Source organism: Bombina bombina, chromosome 1 (assembly GCF_027579735.1).
Source record: "Bombina bombina isolate aBomBom1 chromosome 1, aBomBom1.pri, whole genome shotgun sequence".
NCBI lineage: Eukaryota > Metazoa > Chordata > Amphibia > Anura > Bombinatoridae > Bombina > Bombina bombina.
Genome location: NC_069499.1, coordinates 505,381,090 through 505,407,234, shown reverse-complemented (window position 1 = coordinate 505,407,234; position 26,145 = coordinate 505,381,090). Strand labels below are relative to the sequence as shown.

The 26,145-nt window shown below is 36.4% G+C and overlaps 1 protein-coding gene across 3 annotated transcripts in view; it reads left to right on the top strand.

The window, feature by feature from the left end:
* The window catches only part of MYO1B (myosin IB), a 482,457-nt gene extending 458,279 nt beyond the window's left edge, over positions 1-24,178 (top strand). For all 3 annotated transcript variants that reach the window (XM_053698590.1, XM_053698592.1, XM_053698591.1), the window contains 4 exons: positions 18,346-18,478; positions 19,253-19,405; positions 21,671-21,798; positions 23,402-24,178. In XM_053698590.1, the coding sequence (XP_053554565.1) occupies positions 18,346-18,478; positions 19,253-19,405; positions 21,671-21,798; positions 23,402-23,525 (538 nt within the window). In that variant the 3' untranslated portion in view covers positions 23,526-24,178. The remainder of the gene's footprint in view (positions 1-18,345; positions 18,479-19,252; positions 19,406-21,670; positions 21,799-23,401) is intronic.
* The last annotated feature ends 1,967 nt before the right edge of the window (positions 24,179-26,145 follow it).

Genomic DNA, 26,145 nt, shown 5'->3' with positions numbered 1-26,145 from the left:
TCCAGCAGTCTCATAGGCTAAGCGTATTATGCTACGAAGCCAAAAGGAGAGAGAGGTTGCCGAAGCCTTTTGACCTCTCCTCTGTCCAGAGTAAACAACAAACAGGGAAGAAGTTTGACGAAAATCTTTAGTTGCCTGTAAATAGAACTTCAGGGCACGGACTACGTCCAGATTATGCAAAAGACGTTCCTTCTTTGAAGAAGGATTAGGGCACAATGATGGGACAACAATCTCTTGATTGATATTCCTGTTAGAAAATACCTTAGGTAAAAACCCAGGTTTAGTACGCAGAACTACCTTGTCTGAATGGAAAATCAGATAAGGAGAATCACAATGTAAGGCAGATAACTCAGAGACTCTTCGAGCCGAGGAAATAGCCATCAAAAACAGAACTTTCCAAGATAAAAGCTTAATATCAATGGAATGAAGGGGTTCAAACGGAACACCTTGAAGAACTTTAAGAACCAAGTTTAAGCTCCACGGAGGAGCAACAGTTTTAAACACAGGCTTAATCCTGGCCAAAGCCTGACAAAAAGCCTGGACTTCTGCCAGACGCTTGTGCAAAAGAATAGACAGAGCAGAAATCTGTCCCTTTAACAAACTAGCAGATTAACCCTTTTCCAAACCATCTTGTAGAAAGGACAATATCCTAGGAATCCTAATCTTACTCCATGAGTAACTCTTGGATTCGCACCAATATAAGTATTTACGCCATATCTTATGGTAGATTTTTCTGGTAACAGGCTTCCGTGCCTGTATTAAGGTATCAATAACTGACTCTGAGAAGCCACGCTTTGATAGGATCAAGCGTTCAATCTCCATGCAGTCAGCTTCAGAGAAATTAGATTTGGATGGTTGAAAGGACCTTGTATTAGAAGGTCCTGCCTCAGGGGCAGAGACCATGGTGGACAGGACGACATGTCCACTAGGTCTGCATACCAGGTCCTGCGTGGCCACGCAGGCGCTATCAGAATCACTGATGCTCTCTCCTGTTTGATCTTGGCAATCAGTCGAGGCAGCAGCGGAAACGGTGGAAACACATAAGCCATGCTGAAAACCCAAGGGGCTGCTAGGGCATCTATCAGCGCCGCTCCCGGGTCTCTGGACCTGGATCCATAAAGAGGAAGCTTGGCGTTCTGGCGAGACGCCATGAGATCCAGTTCTGGTTTGCCCCAACGATGAATCAGTTGAGCGAACACCTCCGGATGAAGTTCCCACTCCCCCGGATGAAAAGTCTGGCGACTTAGAAAGTCCGCCTCCCAGTTCTCCACGCCTGGGATGTGGATCGCTGACAGGTGGCAAGAGTGAGACTCTGCCCAGCGAATTATCTTTGAGACTGCTAACATCGCTAGGGAACTCCTGGTTCCCCCTTGATGGTTGATGTAAGCCACAGTCGTGATGTTGTCCGACTGAAATCTGATGAACCTCAGTGTTGCTAACTGAGGCCAAGCTAGAAGAGCATTGAATATTGCTCTTAACTCCAGAATATTTATTGGGAGGAGTTTCTCCTCCTGAGTCCACGATCCCTGGGCCTTCAGGGAGTTCCAGACTGCGCCCCAACCTATAAGGCTGGAATCTGTTGTTACAATCGTCCAATCTGGCTTGCGAAAGGTCATGCCCTAGGACAGATGGACCCGAGAAAGCCACCAGAGAAGAGAATCTCTGGTCTCTCGATCCAGATTTAGTAGAGGGGACAAATCTGAGTAATCCCCATTCCACTGACTTAGCATGCATAATTGCAGCGGTCTGAGATGCAGGCGTGCAAATGGCACTATGTCAATTGCCTCTACCATTAAGCCGATTACTTCCATGCACTGAGCCACTGACGGGCGTGGAATGGAATGAAGGACACGGCAAGCATTTAGAAGTTTTGATAACCTGGACTCCGTCAGGTAAATTTTCATCTCTACAGAATCTATAAGAGTCCCTAGGAAGGAGACTCTTGTGAGTGGTGATAGAGAACTCTTTTCCATGTTCACTTTCCACCCATGCAACCTCAGAAATGCCAGAACTATCTCTGTATGAGACTTGGCAATTTGAAAGCTTGACGCCTGTATCAGGATGTCGTCTAGATACGGAGCCACCGCTATGCCTCGCGGTCTTAGAACTGCCAGAAGTGAGCCCAGAACCTTTGTAAAGATTCTCGGGGCCGTAGCTAACCCGAAGGGAAGAGCCACAAACTGGTAATGCCTGTCTAGAAAGGCAAATCTTAGGTACCGATAATGATCTTTGTGAATCGGTATGTGAAGGTAGGCATCCTTTAAGTCCACTGTGGTCATGTACTGACCCTCTTGGATCATGGGTAGGATGGTTCGAATAGTTTCCATTTTGAATGATGGAACTCTTAGGAATTTGTTTAAGATCTTTAGGTCCAAGATTGGTCTGAAGGTTCCCTCCTTCTTGGGAACCACAAACAGATTTGAGTAAAATCCCTGCCCTTGTTCCGTCCGCGGAACAGGGTGGATCACCCCCATTACTAGGAGGTCTTGTACACAGCGTAGGAATGCCTCTTTCTTTAACTGGTTTTCTGATAACCTTGATAGATGGAATCTCCCTCGAGGAGGAGAAGCCTTGAAGTCCAGAAGATATCCCTGAGATATGATCTCCAATGCCCAGGGATCCTGGACATCTCTTGCCCACGCCTGGGCGAAGAGAGAAAGTCTGCCCCCCACTAGATCTGTTTCCGGATAGGGGGCCGTTCCTTCATGCTGTCTTAGGGGCAGTAGTAGGTTTTCTGGCCTGCTTGCCCTTGTTCCAGGACTGGTTAGTTTTCCAGGCCTGTCTGTAACGAGCAACAGTTCCTTCCTGTTTTGGAGCGGAGGAAGTTGATGCTGCTCCTGCCTTGAAATTTCGAAAGGCACGAAAATTAGACTGTTTGGCCTTTGATTTGGCCCTGTCCTGAGGAAGGGTATGACCCTTACCTCCAGTAATGTCAGCAATAATTTATTTCAAGCCGGGCCCGAATAAGGTCTGCCCCTTGAAAGGAGTATTAAGTAATTTAGATTTAGAAGTCACGTCAGCTGACTAGGATTTAAGCCATAGCGCTCTCTGTGCCTGGATGGCGAATCCTGAGTTCTTAGCCGTTAGTTTAGTTAAATGTACAATGGCATCAGAAACAAATGCATTAGCTAGCTTAAGTGCTTTAAGCTTGTCCATAATTTCATCCAATGGAGCTGTGTGAATGGCCTCTTCCAGAGACTCAAACCAGAATGCCGCAGCAGCAGTGACAGGCTCAATGCATGCAAGAGGCTGCAAGATAAAATCTTGTTGAACAAACATTTTCTTAAGGTAACCTTCTAATTTTTTATCCATTGGATCCGAAAAAGCACAACTATCCTCCACCGGGATAGTGGTACTCTTAGCTAAAGTAGAAACTGCTCCCTCCACCTTAGGGACCGTCTGCCATAAGTCCCGAGTAGTGGCGTCTATTGGAAACATTTTCCTAAATATAGGAGGAGGAGAAAAGGGCACACCGGGTCTATCCCACTCCTTGCTAATAATTTCTGTAAGCCTTTTAGGTATAGGAAAAACGTCAGTACACACCAGCACCGCATAGTATCTATCCAGCCTACACAATTTCTCTGGAATTGCAACTGTGTTACAGTCATTTAGAGCAGCTAAAACCTCTCCTAGCAATACACGGAGGTTCTCAAGCTTAAATTTAAAATTAGAGATCTCTGAATCCGGTTTCCCTGGATCAGATCCATCACCCACAGAATGAAGCTTTCCGTCCTCATGTTCTGCAAACTGTGACGCAGTATCGGACATGACTCTCAGAGCACCAGCGCGCTCTGTCCTAATCCCAGAGCTATCGCGCTTGCCTCTTAATTCTGGCAACCTAGATAATACTTCTGTCAGAATATTATTCATGATTGTAGCCATGTCCTGTAAAGTGATTGCTATGGGCGTCTCTGATGTACTTGGCGCCATATTAGCACGCGCCTCCTGAGCGGGAGGCGAAGGTACTAACACGTGAGGAGAGTTAGTCGGCATAACTTCCCCCTCGTTGTCTGGTGATAATTCTTTTACAGATAAAGACTGACCTTTTTTATTTAAAGTGAAATCAATACATTTAGTACACATATTTCTATGGGGCTCCACACTGGCCTTCAAACATAATGAACAAACAGATTCATCTGTGTCAGACATGTTTAAACAGACTAGCAATGAGACTAGCAAGCTTGGAAAACACTTTAAAATAAGTTTACAAGCAATATAAAAAAACGCTACTGCGCCTTTAAGAAGCACAAAACCTGTCTCAAGTTGAAATAACAATGAACCAAATCAGTTATAGCAACCAAATTTTCACAGTAAATGTATTAAGTTAGCAGAGCATTGCACCCACTTGCAAATGGATGATTAACCCCTTAATACCCAAAACGGATAATCAATAGAGAAAAAAACGTTTTTAACACAGTCAAACACACTGTCACAGGTCTGCTGTGACTGATTACCTCCCTCAAAATGACTTTTGAAGTCCCTTGAGCTCTTTAGATACGTCCTGGATCATGCAGGAAGAAGCAGGAAGACTGAGTCTGAATTTTTACTGAGCAAAAAAGCGCTAAAATAGGCCCCTCCCACTCTTATTACAACAGTGGGAAGCCTCAGTTAACTGTTTCTATGCAGAAAATAAGTCAGCCATGTGGAAAAAATTATGCCCCAATAAGTTTTATCACCAATGTACCTCAAAAAAACGATTAAACATGCCAGCAAACGTTTTAAACATCCTTTTTTAAAGAGTATGTATCTCTTATTGATAAGCCTGATACCAGTCGCTTCTACTGCATTTAAGGCTTTACTACATTACTTCAGTATTAGCAGCATTTTCTTAGTCAAATTCCATTCCTTAGAAAATTATTTTACTGCACATACATTAATAAGCCTGATACCAGTCACTTTTACTGCATTTAAGACTTTACTTACATTACTTCGGTATCAGCAGTATTTTCTTAGTCAATTCCATTCCTTGGAAAAATATTTTACTGCACATACCTTAGTTGCAGGAGACCCCGCACGCCATTCCCTTTCTGAAGTTACCCCACTCCTCAGAATGTGCGAGAACAGCCAGTGGATCTTAGTTACTTCTGCTAAGATCATAGAAAACGCAGGCAGATTCTTCTTCCAAATACTGCCTGAGAAAAAACAGCACACTCCGGTGCCATTTAAAAATAACAAACTTTTGATTGAAGAATTAATTAAGTATAAAACACCACACTCCTCTCACGACCTCCATCTATGTTGAGGGTTGCAAGAGAATGACTGGATATGACATGTGAGGGGAGGAGCTATATAGCAGCTCTGCTGTGGGTGATCCTCTTGCAACTTCCTGTTGGGAAGGGAATATATCCCACAAGTAATGGATGATCCGTGGACTGGATACACTTAACAAGAGAAATTAAAGTGCCCAAAATCTCAAGTGAAACACATAACAAGATTAACCAAAGAATATCGGAAAGTGAAATTTCTATGGCCATTAAAAAATTGAAAAATAATAAAGCACCGGGTGCCGGATGGGCTTCCGGCTGAATTCTATAAAAGTATTAGACTAAACATAATCGATATATTAGAGAAACTATTTAATGAGTATTATGTTAACAATAATAAACAGTCAAAGTATTTCACTGATTCGATTATTACACTAATCCATAAGAAAGGTAAAAATTTGGAGGAATTAGGGTCATAAAGACCAATTTTTCTGTTGAACGTAGATTATAAGCTATTTATGGCAATAATTGCAGAAAGATTAAGAAAAAGCCCTTGGAGAGGTTATACATCAGGATTAGGGATGGGCGAATGTGTTTATATCCGAATTCGAATGTTAGAACGAATGTTATTGTAGAAATTCGATTTACATAATAGAATGTTGATAAGAACGAATATTCTTAAAAATTCGATTTTCAAATGTTATTTACATTTTTCGAATGTCACATTCGAATTCGAATGTTACATTTGAATATCACATTTGAATTTGAATATTACATTTATAAAACACAATTGTAGACTAGAAACACTATTTCGAATGTCACATTTGAATCGAATGTCACATTCAAATTCGAATATTACACTTATAAAACACAGTATTAGACTAGAAATACTATTTTGATTTCGGATGTCACATTAAAACCGAATGTTACATTCAAATTGAATATCACATTTAAAACACAGTATTAGACTAGAAATACTATTTCAAATTCGAATGCGACATTCAAATTCGAATGTAGCATTCGAATTCGAATATTACATTTATTAAACACAGTTGTAGACTAGAAATACTATTTCAAATTTGAATTTCACATTCAAATTTGAATGTCACATTTGAATATTACATTTCGAAATTGAATGAATACATAGCTAAAATTCTATTATTCAAACAAATATTTTAAAATTTTATTGAAAAATTCGAAAACGAAAATTCGAAAATAGAATGTTATATAAACATTCGAAATTCGATTTGAATGAACGAATGTATCAAAATTCATTTTAAATTTCAAATTTTTAGAAACATTCGCCCATCCCTAATCAGGATCAGGCAGGATTCATGCCTGGCAGAAATGTGGTAAGAAATATTAGGCGCATACTGGTAAAGTTAGATTATTATTATAGTAGAAATCTAGGAAATAAGAAACAATGTAAAGGAGATCTGGCTCTCCTCGCAATAGATACAGAAAAAGCATTTGATGCTATCACATGGGACCACTTATTCACAGCACTAAATGAATTTGGCTTACAAGGAAATTTACTTAACTAAATTAATTTACAATAAACCCAGGTCGCAACTTTTAGTGAATTCTGAACTATTTCAATATATAACGCTATATAAAGGGACGAGGCAAGGCTGCCCATTATCGCCATTACTATTTGACATTTCGCTTGAGCCATTGGCAATCTTCCTGAGACAAGAATTAATAGGTGCTAGAATTGGTAAACATAACTTAAAAATTTAATTATATGCTGATGATATAATATTGTTTCTATATAACACTATAGAAAGTATACCGAAATGTTTAAATATAATAGGTGCTTATAGTAAATTTTCCGGTTACAAAATGAATATGAAAAAATCCGAATTACTTTGGATACAAAAAAATAATAAGAGCTTTTCTAAACACGGATTTCAAACCCAAACGGTTGGTATAAAATAAACTATGAAAACGTTTTTGAGAGATTGCCACAGGAACTAGCAAAATGGAGTAGGTACAATCTATCACTATTGGCAAAGATAATGGTAATCAAAACAATAATTTTCCCTAAAATCTTGTTTTTAGTATAGAACCTGCCATTCATAGTAAAGGCAGATTTATAAAAATATAATAAATTAATAGCACAATTTTTATCGAACAATGCTAAACCTTATATGGTAATAAATAAGTTTTTGCAGCGTAGGAAAGAAGGGGGTCTCGCACTTCCAAGCCTCAAAGGGTATAACTTGGTGGCAATGGTTAAATTTGCTGTAGATTGGTTAGTTGAGGGGGCTATATAACATACTACAAGCTGGAATCTTAACCCCATTTGATCTTAAGGCAGTCCTACATACGGATAAAAAAGTAATTTCTAGTAATGTTAGTGAATTGATAACTATTAAGAATATCATAATAGCTTGGCAGAAATATTGCACTATTTTGAATAAACAATTTCATATTTCCCACTATTGTCCTGTAGTGGATATGCCTGACTTTACTCCGGGCATATACGATCCGGTATTTAAAGTATGGAAAGAGAGAGGATTATTAAACTGGTCTCAGCTAAAACAAGAGGGTTCAGTATCTATACAAGAATTTGCAGAAATTGCGAACAAGTATCAGTTATCGTCAAAATAATTCTTTGCATACCTTCAGAGCACGAGTTACTTTTATAAACTATGTCAATTATTTGATATAGATTGGGGTTGGCAAGAAATAGAGTCAGGACTTAAACTGTATAAAGCTGGAAAGAGATCTATCTCAGTTTGGTATAGCTTGTTATTGTCAAAATCAGGGGTTTTACATCTCATATTGAGAATATTAAAACCTATGTAAATAAATTTTTTCTACAGATACAAGACGTTAAAAAAATGTCTCTCTAACATGGAAGCTGCTACGGCAGTTTGTAGCTGGAGGGAATCACAATGTAAACTATTGAATAACTATTATTTAACACCTGATAGAATAAACAAATGGGCAAAAATAGAACTAAGGTGCAAATGTTATAAATGCAGAGCTGAAAAAGCGGATATTATGCATTGTCTGTGGCATTGTCCAAAGATCCGACAATTCTGGGGGAAAGTCACTTTTTGGCTTAACAAATTTTTACAGGCAAGAATATCTCTTACGGCAGCCAATGTTTTATTGCTTTGTGATGATGTCGAACTTAAAGAAGATAAATTACTCATAAACTTGGGTATTATGGTAGCGCGTAATATACTACTTTAAAAAGTGGAAATCTATTAAATCTCCAAGCTTAAAAGAATTTATAAATAATATAGAATACACAGATGACAATTGAGTTATTTAATATTAAGACATGTACTGAAAGTAGACTCATAGCCTTTTTTTCTAAATGGTTAAATATAATCAGGGAATGGCCATTAACGGCACAAGTTCAATTTATTTTACCTTTACAAAATTCCCCCGAGTTCATTTCACTTATACTAAAAAATATTTTGCTGCAACAATGGGGTTGGGCGAGATTGTAGTGATAGTAAGAAGGATCTAGAGGTATTCTGAGTGGGGTGAGGGGATTGAGAGAGATATTGGGGGGGGGGAGGTTTTTTTTTTTTGTTTGTTTTCAGTAATGAAAATAATTACTGTCATGTTTATCGCCTTGAGTCATATAGATCATTGATGTATGTTATTGGAATATAAAATAATAATTGATTAAGTTTATACTGTATTGAAGAATGATAAAACATCAGAAGTAGAAGATGTACCTGGATTTTCATGTATAACTGACTCTTGCAGGGCTGTGTCCCTGGACAAGAAAAGGGTGAATACTTTTTGTTTTTTGTTTGTTTCATATGTTATTTTTGTTTTGTGCACATAATAATAAAAAAAATTTAAAAAAAGAATCTTAATCTACATTTCTGTGCATGACAAGGTTCTTTGTTTGAACCAATGCATTCCATTGATATCTACTTTTACCTTGGAAAAGTACTCTTACTATTAGCAAGCTCTTCAGGAAGCAGAGTTTGAGTTGTTAACCTTCTCTTGTGATCTCCATTTCTAATTATTCACAAGTAGAAGGCTATACTTACCTCCTATGGTAGTTTCAAAAGAAAATATCAATCAAGAAATGGTTGTTCCTTTGTGTTCAGATCCTGCTAACTCTGAGAAGCGACTCTTACATAATATGCAGGTAGCCAACACTTTGAAGTTCCGTCTCCAAGCTACTAAAGATTTCAGACAAACTTCTCTTTTTTGTTTTTTTTCTTCTACTCTGGGACTCGTAAGGGGCAGAAAGCTATTTAGGTAGCCTTGGCCTCTTGGCTCAAATGAGTGATTCACAATGATTACTTGAAGGCGGGAAAGTCGCCTCCTAGTGTACTCGGCTCTTTTACAAGATCAGTTGCAACATTGTGGGGTTTTTTAATGTATGCATCTCTGTAACAGATCTGCAAAACTGCAACATGTCTTTTCTGCGTACTTTTTTTTTTTTTTTTTTTTTAAGAGTTTATCACTCTTTTGTTTATTTCCAAGCAGCTTTTTGCAAGAAATCCTTATAGCCGCAGGGTCGGCGAAATAAGAAATGCCAGACAAATTGTCCAACCCTTTCCATAACATAGACCATCGGCTTGGGTATTAATCCCATATGTTATGGGGACTGTGGACCATCATTTTACAAAAGAAAACAAAATTTATGCTTACCTGATAAATTATTTTCTTTCGGAATGATGATGGTCCAAAGGCTCCGCCCCAGACCCTACTTTGTCTTTCCTACTTATATGTTTCCTATTATCTACTCTGCTATATGTTATACTAGAGAGAGATGGGCGGTGGGAGGAATTTTAAGCTCTGATATTGGTTCTTGACCTCCTCCTAGTGGCGGGAAATATATCTCATATGTTATGGAGGACTGTGGACCATCATCATTTCGAAAGAAAATAATTTATCAGGTAAGCATAAATTGTTATTTTTGTTGGCTTTAGTGCACGTCTGTCCTCTATTGTACAGCACATACATAGTAATTCTAATATTGTTTTAACAAAAAATGTGAAATGCTCATTTACATTAAAATTCAGTGTGTATTTATATAACATACTATGGACATTTATTAATACTTGTATTAGTAAACAAATGCTTCTAGTAAACATTCATATGTGCTGTGTGTGAGCCGCCTCTGACTCACTGAGCAAGCGTTTTGTTTGAATGCAGGTGCATGAGGCTTTATGCAGTGATAGCTTTTACCAGATGCATTGCTGATAATGCAAAATACTTTTGGTGAAAATTGTAACGCACTCTTTAACATTTTAACTGAGGCTATTATGTCCCTTTCCATGCATTGCTTTGATTGCTGGGGCCAGGTCACTCTCCACCCTCCACCTCAAACCAAACTGGGCTTATATTTAGTGGGGTTTAGACACAAAAAGAATATTCCTTATTTATGATAGGTTGCGACTGTGTTGTTTCTGTAGCAATTTACCCCGCCAAGCTCTAGCTCCTCATTCATTCACTGTTCACTGATGTAGACAGCAAGGGTTCCAAGGACAGTGTGCTCAGATGAGCTGACAAGGATGTGTCGAGGTTTTCCTGTAGATGATTCCTGCTTGATTTAAAAACCTGGTAACTTGTAGTATCAGTAACATTACAAGATAGCTCAGGCACAGTAGCGAAGCAATTTAGTTAGAGCTTTCATCCAGGAGAAATATTTTTAGTTTAGGAGATCTTTAGGAGATCTTAGTTTAGGAGATCTTTCTAGAAGACACTTGGAGAGGTTGCAAACTGTTGTGCAAGAAGAGGTGTGGGGGGGGTAAGTATATACAATGAATGCAATGGAGATGTCATGGAAAATTATCGTAGTGTATACATTTACTATGTCACTCTTCTTGTGCAATTAGAACATATCATGTTTTGAAATGCAAAATGATGTGCATCTGAGAGTGCAATTACGGACTACTTTACCTACTTCTTTGCTCAATAAAAGTCCTGACTGATTAGCTACTGATAAATTAGAAGTATACATTATATTGAGGAGGTAGTTTTCTTTCTGCAACAAGAAACCATACTGGTTAGGGCTAAAGCAAATTATATTTTATATCAATTGCACATAAGGTAGAAAAACTTCCACAGACACTACTGGTCAGTTTTCACTCTGAAACCATAATTATTTCTCCCGCTTCTCATGTATCGTTGAGTGCATCCATATAGCACCTGCTGTGCAGTTAAGTCTGCATCCATTCAGTGCTGTCTTCCATTTTCCTTAAAGGGATACTAAACCCAATTTCTTTCATGTAATTAGCAAGAGTCCATGAGCTAGTGACGTATGGGATATACATTCCTACCAGGAGGGGCAAAGTTTCCCAAACCTCAAAATGCCTATAAATACACCCCTCACCACACCCACAAATCAGTTTTACAAACTTTGCCTCCTGTGGAGGTGGTGAAGTAAGTTTGTGCTAGATTCTTCGTTGATATGCGCTCCGCAGCAGGTTGGATCCCGGTTTTCCTCTCAGCGTGCAGTGAATGTCAGAGGGATGTGAAGAGAGTATTGCCTATTTGAATTCAATGATCTCCTTCTACGGGGTCTATTTCATAGGTTCTCTGTTATCGGTCGTAGAGATTCATCTCTTACCTCCCTTTTCAGATCGACGATATACTCTTATATATATACCATTACCTCTGCTGATTTTCGTTTCAGTACTGGTTTGGCTTTCTACAACATGTAGATGAGTGTCCTGGGGTAAGTAAGTCTTATTTTCTGTGACACTTTAAGCTATGGTTGGGCACTTTATATAAAGTTCTAAATATATGTGTTTAAACATTTATTTGCCTTGATTCAGGATGTTCAACGTTCCTTATTTCAGACAGTCAGTTTCATATTTGGGATAATGCATATGAATAAATCATTTTTTTCTTACCTTAAAATTTGACTTTTTTCCTGTGGGCTGTTAGGCTCGCGGGGGCTGAAAATGCTTCATTTTATTGCGTCATTCTTGGCGCAAACATTTTCTTGTCATTTCCGGCGTCATACGTGTCGCCGGAAGTTGCGTCATTTTTTTGATGTTTTTGCGGCAAAAAATGTTGGCGTTACCGGATGTGGCGCCATTTTTTGCGCCAAAAGCATTTAGGCGCCAAATAATGTGGGCGGCTTTTTTGGCGCTAAAAAATTTGAGCCTCATTGTTGTCTCCACAATATTTAAGTCTCATTATTTATTGCTTCTGGTTGCTAGAAGCTTGTTCATTGTCATTTTTTTCCCATTCCTGAAACTGTCATTTAAGGAATTTGATCTTTTTTGCTTATATGTTGTTTTTTCTATTACATATTGCAAGATGTCTCAGTTTGACCCTGAATCAGAAGCCACTTCTGGAAAACCGCTTAACTGAGTTTCAGTTCTACCAAAGCTAAGTTCATTTATTTTAAATATTATAAATGTTTATCTTTAGCTATGGTTTGTAATATGGTATTATGATATACTTTTACATGCAGAATCCATTAGTGTTTATGCTTTATATATTTCCATTTTTACATTTTATGTACAAGAAATATTTAGAAGATTTATAAGAAATATTTTTCTGAATCTATTTTAAAGGCTTTGTCTGACTTGGTGCCTTCTAATAAAATTTTTAGGTCTTTTCACTTCTTTTTTAATTATTGAAGTTTCAAATGACCAACAACATACTGATTTATCCTTCTCTGATGATGTTTTTTCTCTTTTAGAAATTTTCTTCATCAGATATTGACACTAACAAATCTATTTTTTTTATTATTTTTCTATTTTTTAAAGTACATTTGTTCTTTGTTGAAAAGGTGTTGATTATTTTGGATATTAAGATAACTAGTTCTTTAAGACTAGCTGACACTATTTCTGCCTATTTATTTCTTCTGTGTTTTCAGAGGTTTTCTTTCCAATTCCCCATTCTAGGGAATGGAATAGGCTGAGAATTTTCTTTTATTCCTTTTTCAAAGGTTTTAAACTATATTCTTTGCCAGCAGTTAAATTCAATTTGGAGGGTTCTCCAATTTATTGGGGCTATCTCTACTTCTACTAATTATGCTATTGTTTCTATAGCAAAATAGTATTTATTTTCCTTTAGATAGTTGTATCTTATTTATGGAAAATTATTTAATTTCAGGTACTTTTCTTGGTCCTGTGATTTATTTGGATATTGCAATTGCTTTATTTTTTCTGATCAAGTATCAGATTATGATTTATTTTAGCATTGTTAAGGGACAACATTTACTAGACTAGGTGCTGTTGCATTTGTCTTGTTGTTTTGCATTTATTGATTATGCAAGTCCACTGTATTGACTGGTCCTTTAAACTGGATTATCATGCTAATAATTTCATTTGTGTCTTCATTTTATTCAATATTTTCGCAAATGAGGGTCAATCTATGTCTTTAGCTATTTTAGCTAGAAGAATTTTGTTCTAAGATAATCAATTATTTGTTTTATAATTGGATTCAATTCTTAACTGTTACTCTGGGCTTCAAGATTGAGTTCTAAGACTAAAACTTTAAGCTTATACTAGTTTAGTTGTTCTTATTAAGAAACGAATTCCTGAGTTCTTTCCCAAGTAACATGTTTATAATTGGGGTTCGAAATCAGCTCCCTAATATTGCGATGTACGTGCCGTATTCCTGCTTGGCTGTTAAGGGGCAGGTTAAGACTTCTTTGAAATTTATTTGGTTCTATTTTGTCCAAATTTCTTTGATTTTATTCCAGTAAGGCTAACACTTTCTTTAAGTGTGTTTCTGTCCTATATATTTTGGGTACTGTTGAAGCATGGCTGGGCACCCATGGGGTTCAAGCGCTGCTCAGACCTGGAATCTTCTGGGGTATTTCTTCCAGTTCCTTTTTTTAGGAACCGGGTTTGGAGTTTTATTCAAACTATTTTGCCTTTTTATGGTCATTGATAGCATTATTTGTTTTCATTAGATACAATAAATGCATATTTTCATTTTTCTGTTTTCATTCAGACTATTTTCTCAGGATGCGGAATCTCATATGATTCACTTGCTCTTCAGGACATAGTTAGAGGATCTTTTTTTTGAAAGCTCACACAAGGGTCACCTTTTTTAGGTTTCCAGAAAGTTTGTGTCACTGTCTTTGTCTCTATGAGACAAGGGATAATTCTATTGGGTTCCGTCTGTCGGTACCTTTAGTCTCTATTATTTCCTTCAGTTGCTATATATACATAGAAGTTTTAGGTCTTATGGCCACAGCATTGGATTCAATTCCCTTTGCTCATTTTCACTAGAAAGAACCTTTCCAGTCTTTTATGAGTGTTGTTTCTTCTAGAATATGGTTGGAGGATCAATTTACCAAAAAGTTTGTTGATTCCTCAGACAAGGGTAACCTTTTTAGGTTTCCTGATAGATTCAGTGTCCTTGACTCTGTCTCTGATGGACAAGAGACGTCTGGAATTGGTTTCAGCTTGTCGAAACCTTCAGTCTCAATCTTTCCCTTCGGTAGCCTTATGCATGGAAATTCTAGGTCTTATGACTGCTGCATTGGACGCGGTTCCCTTTGCTCGTTTTCACATGCGACCTCTTCAGCTCTGTATGCTGAACCAGTGGTGCAGGGATTATGCAAAGATATCTCAATTAATATCTTTAAAACCGATTGCTCGACACTTTCTGACGTGGTGGACAGACCACCATCGTTTAATTCAGGGGGCTTCTTTTGTTCTTCCAACCTGGACTGAGATTTCAACAGATGCAAGTCTGACAGGTTGGGGAGCTGTTTGGGGGTCTCTGACAGCACAAGGGGTTTGGGAATCTCAGGAGGTGAGATTACCAATCAATATTTTGGAACTCGTGCAATTTTCAGAGCTCTTCAGTCATGGCCTCTTCTAAAGAGAGAATCGTTCATTTGTTTTCAGACGGACAATGTCACAACTGTGGCATATGTCAATCATCAAGGAGGGACTCACAGTCCTCTGGCTATGAAAGAAGTATCTCGAATTCTGGTTTGGGCGGAATCCAGCTCCTGTCTATTTTCTGCGGTTCATATCCCAGGTATAGACAATTGGGAAGCGGATTATCTCAGTCGCCAAACGTTACATCCAGGCGAATGGTCTCTTCACCCAGAGGTATTTCTTCAGATTGTTCAAATGTGGGGACTTCCAGAAATAGATCTGATGGCTTCTCATCTAAATAAGAAGCTTCCCAGGTATCTATCAGGTCCAGGGATCCTCAGGCGGAGGCAGTGGATGCATTGTCACTTCCTTGGAAGTATCATCCTGCCTATATCTTTCCACCTCTAGTTCTTCTTCCAAGAGTAATTTCCAAGATTCTAAGGGGTGCTTGTCTGTTCTGCTGGTGGCTCCAGCATGGCCTCACAGGTTTTGGTATGCGGATCTTGTCCGGATGGCCACTTGCCAACTGTGGACTCTTCCGTTAAGACCAGACCTTCTATCACAAGGTCCTTTTTTCCATCAGGATCTCAAATCCTTATATTTGAAGGTATGGAGATTGAACGCTTGATTATCAGTCATAGAGGTTTCTCTGACTCTCTAATTATTACTATGTTTCAGGCTCGTAAATCTGTATCTAGGAAGATATATTATAGAGTCTGGAAGGTTTACATTTCTTGGTGTTTTTCTCATAATTTTTCTTGGCATTCTTTTAGAATTCCTAGAATTTTACAGTTTCTTCAGGATGGTTTGGATAAAGGTTTGTCTGCAAGTTCCTTGAAGGACAAATCTCTGCTCTTTCTGTTCTTTTTCACAGAAAGATTACTAGTCTTCCTGTTATTCATTGTTTTGTACAAGCTTTGGTTCGTATAAAACCTGTTATTAAGTCAATTTCTCCTCGGAGTTTGAATTTGGTTCTGGGGGCTCTTCAAGCTCCTCCGTTTGAACCTATGCATTCGCTGGACATTAAATTACTTTCTTGGAAAGTTTTGTTTCTTTTGGCCATCTCTTCTGCTAGAAGAGTTTCTGATTTATCTGCTCTTTCTTGTGAGTTTCCTTTTCTGAATTTTCATCAGGATAAGGCGGTGTTGCGAACTTCTTTTCAATTTTTACCTAAGGTTGTGAATTCTAACAACATTAGTAGAGAAATTGTGGTTCCTTCATTGTGTCCTAATCCTAAGAATTCTAAGGAAAGATCGTGGCATTCTTTGGATGTAGTTAGAGCTTTGAAATATTATGTTGAAGCTACTAAAAATTTCCGAAAGACTTCTAGTCTATTTGTTATCTTTTCCGGTTTTAGGAAAGGTCAGAAGGCCTCTGCCATTTCTTTGGCGTCTTGGTTAAAGTCTTTGATTCATCATGCTTATGTCGAGTCGGGTAAAACTACGCCTCAAAGGATTACAGCTCATTCTACTAGGTCAGTTTCTACTTCCTTGGCGTTTAGGAACGAAGCTTCGGTTGATCAGATTTGCAAAGCAGCAACTTGGTCTTCTTTGCATACTTTTACTAAATTCTACCATTTGATGTGTTTTCTTCTTCTGAAGCAGTTTTTGGTAGAAAAGTACTTCAGGCAGCTGTTTCAGTATGATGATTTTTCTTATAATTTCAGTTTTTTTCATTTAAACTTTATTTTGGGTGTGGATTATTTTCAGCGGAATTGGCTGTCTTTATTTTATCCCTCCCTCTCTAGTGACTCTTGCGTGGAAGATCCACATCTTGGGTATTCATTATCCCATACGTCACTAGCTCATGGACTCTTGCTAATTACATGAAAGAAAACATAATTTATGTAAGAACTTACCTGATAAATTCATTTCTTTCATATTAGCAAGAGTCCATGAGGCCCACCCTTTTTTGTGGTGATTATGATTTTTTTTTATAAAGCACAATTATTCCAATTCCTTATTTTATATGCTTTCGCACTTTTGTCTTATCACCCCACTTCTTGGCTATGCGTTAAACTGATTTGTGGGTGTGGTGAGGGGTGTATTTATAGGCATTTTGAGGTTTGGGAAACTTTGCCCCTCCTGGTAGGAATATATATCCCATACGTCACTAGCTCATGGACTCTTGCTAATATGAAAGAAATGAATTTATCAGGTAAGTTCTTACATAAATTATGTTTTTTTTCTTTCATGATTCAGATATAGCGTGCAATTTTAAGCAACTTTCTAATTTACTCCTTTTATCCCAGCCCATTTAATGTTCAGAACATGGGTTACTCTTGCTTATTGGTGGCTTAATGTAGCCACCAATAAGAAAGCGCTATTTCGGTTAGTATTCTTTTAGAGTGCACTGAGCTAGCAGCAATGATTCTTAATTAGTGGCTATACTATGCAATGACTCTTAATTTGTTCAGATGTACAGCTGACAGCCATGCTTAAACTTTTGTATAGAAGGGAGAGATGATCCAGATTTTATACATAATGGCAGAAAACAAGCTGAGTGTTTTAGTGCGTTTACTGTACTCACAGTGTTTCCACATTAATGTAAAATGTTTTTTACTAAAAAACAATCCAAATCACAGCTGTGAATGCAAACTCATGAAATGTGGAGGATTTTTACCTCTTGTAACTGTTGCGTTTAAAGCTGCTAAAATGAGCTTTCACTTCATTACTTTTATAACTCCCTGTTTTAAACATGGTTTTGGTTATTTTTCAATATAAGGGTTATTATCTGTCCTTTCCAAATGGTGTGAATTTTCCATCAGCATGGTGTTGATGTAGAGTTCTGTAAAAGTTCAGCTGTCTTCTCTTTTTAGTAGTTAAGTAGAAGATAGAAGCCTTTTTTCCCTGAAATACTTGAACTACTTTATCCAGTTTTGAAGAATCACATCACTTTGTTGGTTAGCTTTCTAAATGGATTGCTTTTGCAGACTACTGTTCCTCAGACTTGGGTTTTTTGTTGTGTGTGTTTTTGTTTTGTTTTGCCTATGCACAAACAGAATATGCTGTCTAAAGAATTAGTACTGCTTCTTGATATTCAGCAGCATATGATGATCCACCAGGGGCCACGTATTGTCTATTTCAGCTATTGATGTAGTGCTGTAAATGAACCTTTTTAGTGTTTAGGGTTTTGAAGACAGTTTCTACCACTTTAAAACAGCCTTAAGCCCCTGACACTATAGAGGTTAATCTTCAGCACTTATTCTCTACATTTAATAATTTGTCTGTTAGAACTTAATTTTCATTTGTTAGTGTTGATTTGAGAGAAGCAAAATGATAATTTTGCAAAAAGTAAAAAACAAAGTTCTCTGCATTTTTGATTTTTCTCAGTCACTTGTGATGTTTTTACAGTGTTGGACAGCCATTCCAAGGAGATTATTTGGAAATCAGCAAAAACCCCAAATATAAGAAACTAAGTGATGCTGTAGAAGAAAAGATTATAATTGCAGACAGTGTGAATAAGATAAACCGAGCTAACGGGAAGGTAAATGTGCCCTTCTTATTTGTTGCATGTTTAGAGACAAAACGAATGCATTACAATAACACAGAGCAAAGCATGTATTAATACTGGAGTATCTTTGTATTTTGTTATATTTGTTTTGTAAAGCACAGCATCATCGTATTTCTAACTGTAAATGCAATTACTTCAAAACATGGTATAGACACCTTTTTAAATGTTTTTTTATTAACATTAAACTCAAAATGTAAATCTCTTTTTAATTCTGTAGTAAACAAACAGCTGCAATATGCATTTATTTTGGCTGCTTTTTCTTTCATTTGTTCTTTTTTTCATTGACTGACTTTGCAGCAATCTAACCCAAGATTACTTGATTAGTGCAGAAGTTAAAGGGCCATTATAGTTGAAGAAAAAGGGACATTCTGTTACCCATTAGAGCATGTAATTATAAGACTATCGACCCTGCAGTTCTGTGTGTTTAACCCATACAAAGGGGTTAAACACACAATAGAACTGCTGCTGGTCCCGAGCGGAACTCAACGCTGATCCAATCAGCAGTGATAGTTGCACGACTTTGCAGGGGTTAAAAAGGCAGTACTGCATGGTAGATGGTCTTAATATTACATGCTTTTTAACTTTTTGACTATAATAGCCCTTAAATATATATCTGTTCCTAATTATTTTATTGTATGCATGCAGATAACTTTAGCATGAGTCATTTACAGCTTGGTATGACTGTGCCACTTTAGCATAAAATAAGTTTACACACCTTATAACCTAGAAATCCCTTCTTACCCTCAGGGGGCATCCAGAATTTTCTTGTTGACAAAGAGTAATCTTATCATTGCTGATCAGAAGTCTGGGCAGATCAAGCTGGAAGTACCTTTAGGTGATGTCACCAAGCTGAGCATGAGTTCTCAAAAGGATGGTTTCTTTGCTGTCCATCTGAAAGAAGTAAGTCACCAGCATATTAGAGCATTTCATAAGCATTATATATTAGCAGCTATTGTAATAAGTTAAATATAGATAAAAGATTATGGGCCCTTTTATGTATTATATATATATGGTGTACATGAAAGTAAAATATTTATAAGAGAGAATGGAAAAAATATTCAATAAATGTGCCTGTTTTGTTCTATTGTGCATAGATAAATCTATTTCTTTATAGACTCATAGTTTAGACACCTAGGGGTCGGTAATAATCTATTTGCTCCTGATAAGGCGTTTACATTTTTGGTTATGGTCAGTAACTTTTTCGGGTGATCACATTCCAAAATGAATTTTTCCTCTAAGCCCACAGCTGCGAAACATATGATTTGACGGTAGATAAGATCCAAAAAGGCCCTTTAAGTCTACCCATATTACATGTTACTTTTTTGTTAGGATAGCCTTATGCATGATTTTTTTTAATTCCTTTACAGTCTTTGTGTTTAACACTTCAATTTTAAGTTTAATCCATTAATCCACCAACCTTTCTGTAAAAAAAAAAAAAAAAAAAAAAAAAAAATTCTCATGAATCTGTTACCCTCTAATTTAAGATTAAGATTGTGACCCCACCCCTTGTTTTAGCTTTTTTTGTTGTTGTGGAAAATGCTTTCAGTTTCCACTTTTTTAAGGCCCTTCATATATTTGAAGGTTTCTATCATGTCACCTTTTTCCCTTCTGCCTCATAAACTATACATATTTAGATCATAGAGTCTTTCTTTGTATGTTTTATATTCAGATATTTAAATGTGTCAATAATAATCATTGAGCTTACATGCACAGTATACCCATCATGCCTATGTACAAATGACATTCATATTGTTTACTTGTGATTAGGATGGATTTGGATTACAATAGGTTCCTTTTAAAATCCCGGGTCACAAAGGCTCAATCCTTTATGATATCCTGGTTATGAAGACCCCTGTATGGAAAGTGCCAATCATGACAAGACGTGTGCAAATTAGAAACAAACATTAGCAGAAAGAGATTGCTACACGCCAATTCTAGATGTTCTGATCTCACTATTCCTGAAGATCTCTTATCTGCACAGAATATCATGTACTTAATGCAAATGTGTGCCCTGCCCCCTGCAGATGGACTATACAGTAGCGATGAATAAAAAGAGCTTTAAGAAATCTAGACCATGTATGTAGATTCACATCTGTGGCCATTTCAGTGTTTCTTGCACATGTGTTTTGTAATACTTGCAAATATATCAAAAAGGCCATTTTGGGACTTTATTAAATTCTAAAAGAGTAAAAAATGATACCTGTTTTTAAACCTGGCCTCAGGCCTCCCTAACAGGACAGGTTTTCAGGATTATATTGTGTGATAGCAGGTACAATAGCCATGTTTATTAATCAGCTGATTGTTTCACCTGTGCTCCAGTTCTAGGTATGCTTTAATCAAAATAACTTTCCAAATTAGTTCTATTATCTAAAATGCTTTGTTCTCTTGGTTTCTTTGTTGAAAAGTATATTTAGGTAGGCTCAGGAGCCGCAATGCACTACTGGGAGCTAGCTGCTGATTGGCAGCTGCATATATATGCCTCTTGTCATTGGCTGGCCTGATGTGTTCAGCTAGCTTCCAGGAATGCACTGCTGCTCCTTCATCAAAGGATACCAAGTAAATAAACCAACTTTCATAATAGAAGTATATTTGAAAAATGTTAAAAAGGTGTTTAAAATTGTATGCTCTATCTGAATTGTGAAATAAAGGATTTGATGTTTAATGCCCCTTTAAGTTAGTGCCTGCAGAGGAGTTCTTGCAGTGCTTAGAAGATTGGAGGTAGCTGTCAGAATTCCAATGTTATATGGTACTTAAAGGGACATGAAACCCAACATTTTTCTTTTATGATTTAGGTAGAACAGACCATTTTAAGCAACTTTCCAGTTTACTTCTATTAAATTTGTTTCATTCTCATTTTTTGAAGGAGCAACAATGCTCTACTGGTTTCTAACTAAACACATGACTGAGCCAATGACAATCAGTATATGTATATGCAGCCACCAATCAGCAGCTGCCTTGCAAGATGCTACAGAGCTTAACTAGATTAAACTTTCAGCGAAGGATACCAAGAGAAGGAAGCAAATTGAATAATGGAAGTAAATTGGAAAGTTGTTTAACATTGAATGCTCTGTCTAAATCATGAATGTGTAATTATGACTTTACTGTCCCTTTAAGTGCAGCAATCACTTTAATAATAACTTCTTTTTTTTTTTTTTTTTAAACCAGGGATCTGCAGCAGCTTGCAAGGGTGATTTCCTCTTCAGTAGTGATCATCTAATCGAAATGGCTACCAAAGTTTACCGAACAGCACTTCTGCATACAAAACAGAAAATCTACATGGAGATTGCAGATGAGTGAGTAATGTTTATTAAAGAATATACAGTAAACATTTAGCAACATACTGTTCTTTTAACCCTGTCATTTAGTTTATAGTAAACTGTATGCAGCTTTTCAATCGATGAATCACCAATTGTTTGTTTTTAAAGATTTTCTAAAAAATTTAAAACCTAACAAATCCTTTTATAGAAAAGGTGTAGCAAATGTGTAAGTAAAATACTTTTATAAAGTTAGTTTTATCTTATTGACTGTGTATTTAAAATTGAAAAGCACTCATGCAGATTTTAGTTTTGACCATTATGTCCCTTTAGTTGTTGTTTTTTTTAATTTAAACAGCTTTTACCTGATAAGAAAAGACAAATATTTGATTATTGTAATTGTAGCACAGTTAGCAAATGTCTTCTTGATGTGTCATGTATAGTTTCACATTTGGCACACACAATACAATAGACTTCACCATATAACAAGAGAATACATCAATATCATATTGGTTTTTTTGTTATAATTCTTTCAAATCCTTGTTCTGTCTTTTATTTTAATAAGAGTTGGCACTTATATAAGCAGATTGAACTCTCTGGCTTCTGTGTAACAGTTTTTGTTCCATCTGATATTGATGGAAACTTGGCTGATAAGATTGCTTGAATGCCAGAAAATCTCATCAGGCATCAGATTTATTATTGCATATCTTCACTCCTTCCCTAACCATTACAATAGGGTATCAGTTTCATGATATTAACTCAAAACTTATGGACAGAAAAGTAAAAAAAATTAAAAATAATAATAAGCACTTTTACACTAATAAAAAGTAGCAAAACCAACAAACACACATGCCCACTATACCTGTAATGCCCCTGTTAACGTTTCTGAAAAAGACATATATACATATCTCTATGGTTTCCAAGCACAATATATGCACACATCGCCTATTCACATCCCTGCACACTATAATGTAATTTCTAGAACTCCACATTCCCCATTTTGTTTGTATTAAATAATACACATTTAAAGGGCCATTATAGTCGCACATAAGCACCTTTTATGCGTTTAACAACTACACATAGGTTAAACACAGTTAAAATGCTAGGGACCCACAGAGCACTGCTAGCCTTAGCGGAAGCTGGCGTTTAGCCAATTAGCAGCGCTAATTGCTCAGCGAGGTCATGTAGCTAGCACTGCTGATTGGGTAAGCTTCAGTTTCCGCTCAGAGATATTAGCGGAGGTTAAACACATTAAGTTGCAGGGTCCTTAGTCTTAAAATGACATGCTTTAACACATTAGAGCATGTAATTGTTTGGCTGTAATGGCCTTTCAGTTTTTGGATTAGTAAAAATAAGCAGATTAACAATGCAGATAATGATTTTGTGTTTTTGAGAGAGAACAGTTCCAAGCTTAAATTATAATTTTATGTTGTGTTGTGACCATTGAAAAAAAACACACTGACAATGTCAGCCGAGGTTCAGAAAAAAAGCGCCAGACTTTAATCAACCTCTTTTTTAGCTAATTGTACACAATAGATATTTTTTCCTGCATTTCTTGTAGATTATTTTTTTTCATGTAATAAACACGAAGATCTAAGTTGAATTCTAAAGATATTTGATACACAAGTCTCTTATCTTGCAGGTTCCTTGTACAATTTAAACAAGACAAAGTCTGCGTAAAGTTCATTCAAGGAACCCAGAAAAATGGCAACATTCCAACATGCAAACGGAAAAATAATCGCCTCCTGGAAGTGGCCGTTCCTTAACTTCTGTGATGTCTTTTAATCTGTGGACTTGTTCAATTGTAATAGTGCAATTTTTTAGAGAGGGGGTTTTCTGCATTTTTGTTAAAAAGAAAAAAAAAAGTTTTAGACATGTCTGCAGCCTAAGGCCATGGGTGTCTTCAGACAAATATTCTATCAATCTTAAACCATTTTAAATTTTTACATATTTTTAATTTTTTATGGAATTGTTTTTACCCTGAACAGAGAATCCAAGTCATTTTAATATCTAATGATGAAGGTCGCACACTTGGTTGAAATCTGTGGAGTTACCCATAAAAATATGAACCAGAAGCTGTACGTTACTGAAGTTTATATATAAAAAAAAAGTTGGTTATCAATAACTTGTATGTTAATGTTCTCATGTTTTGTTTGCATTATGAAAGGTATCAGTTGTTATTTCAAAAATCTTCCAAAATTGTTGTTTATTTGTATTCCCTTGTCAACTAGGTATGAACTTTTCTACTGTAAAAAGTTTCTGACATAAACGATGTGCTAATATATACATAGTGGCCATAAAATAATTTTTTTCTGTACTGCTGCCAATGGATAGACATTGCATGAGTAATATTGTTAATACATTACATGGAATAAAAAATCTGCCATTGCTTGTTATGTGTAAAAACACAGATAATTAAGTAACCGCTTCTTATTGTATAGAAAAGCAACACTGTGTATATAATGTTTTAGTATCCCAACTGGCTGTGTTTTGTGATATGGTTGGATATAATGTTGCTGAAGCATCACCAGTGTGAAGCAGTTTTATATATATATATATATATATATATATATATATATATATATATATATATATATATATATATATATAGTAAAAGCAAATTTTACCTGGGCTTCCTTGTTCTATTCTTATCGACAAACAAGGTGAGAATGTCAACTTTTTTTAATTTAATTTTTTTAACAAAAAAATAGCTCTCCCTTACTTCATACAGTTAAGTAGTGAGGGGCAGGATTCACTTGCTATATAGTTCAGTAATCATGGAGGACATTCAATTCACCAGTCTTGTGGTTAAAGAGGAAGGAGTTTCCGATGAATGTATAATCAGGTACTGTATGTAAGCTATTGATTTAGGTAATTAGCCTAAAGTGCTGAGTTAGTTGTGACAGAATTAGTCAGATATATGTTATAAGGGTTAATAATTCAGGCATGTTAACTAATAGTTTTTGAATATGCGTTTGTACTGTTCTTGTTCTCAACTTTTTCTGTTCATTAATCTTCATTTGGTATTTGCATGAAAACAGAGTGCAAATCTGCCTTTTGGTTTTGCAGCATTTTAAAAACCTATGCTTTTTGGCATTTCTAGGGAGCGTAAGGCACAATTTTTACACAAATGCAAGAGGTGTTTACTGTCCCTTTTAAATAATACTCCTGAATTAAAGTGGGTGGTTTAACTGATGTAAAGACTTATGTAATCACCTACCTGCACAACAGAAATGGGATATCATTTATTTATACAAAAATACACTTCAAACCAACACTAATATATGGCACTAAATGGAGTGTCAGTAAGTTGGATATCAAGAAAATGTATTGTGTGAAGGATATGACTTTAGTTGTAATTGTTTTGTTCTGAAGTTAGATGTAATAATGGCATAACGAGCCTGGAATTTGGGATTGTTTAAAAAAAAATAAAAAAAAATTATGAGACATTCTTTAATTTTTGTACCCTACTACAAAGTTCTCACTAAGTAAATAAAATATTTATCTAGGTATTCTGGTATGTATGATATGTACGATAGAAATGTCTATACTGTACTAGTAAATCTCTAGTAAACACACTTACAAAGCTGTGTTGATTTTTTTGCCCCTAACTAGGTACTTTGGAGTTTGAAGCCATATCTAGAGTTTTATCAGTCTTCTAAATATTGGATGTTTAGGAGATTCTACCAGAAAATACAATTTCAAAGTAAATGTTTGAAAGCATTAATTAGACAAAAACAGTTAGCTAATTTGTATTTATTTACCAACGATACATTCTTGATTCCTGCCTCTATCTACCTTTATCCTTGCACCTTTTGCTCCCGTGAAATCTACAGTCACAGTCTAGCGGACAACTTCCTAGAAAAGGTCAAGATATATTGGACAAGGACCAGTACAGTTGGATATAAAACACATTACAACTACTGAGCTCTCCGTTTCCAATCATGGAGCTATAGGGTACTGTGAGTTGTCCCTGGAAGGTTAGTTAGATATGAGAAATTACAACAGTTTTTCTAATGCAAAGTGTATTACTCCAGAAGTTAGATATTATTATGACTGTCTAAGTGCTTTTCATTTAATTTAAAGGGACACTCAACCCATTTTTTTTCTTTCATGATTCAGATAGAGCATGACATTTTAATCAACTTTCTAATTTACTCCTATTATCAATTTTTTTTTCATTCTCTTGCTATCTTTATTTTAAAAGCAGGAATGTTAATCTTAGCAGCCCATTTTAGGTTCAGCACCACGGATAGCGCTTGCTTATTGGAGACTTACATTTACCCACCAATAAGCAAGCATAACCCAGGTTCTCAACCAAAAATTGGCCGGCTCCTATGCATCACATTCCTGCTTTTTAAATAAAGATAGCAAGAGAACGAAGAA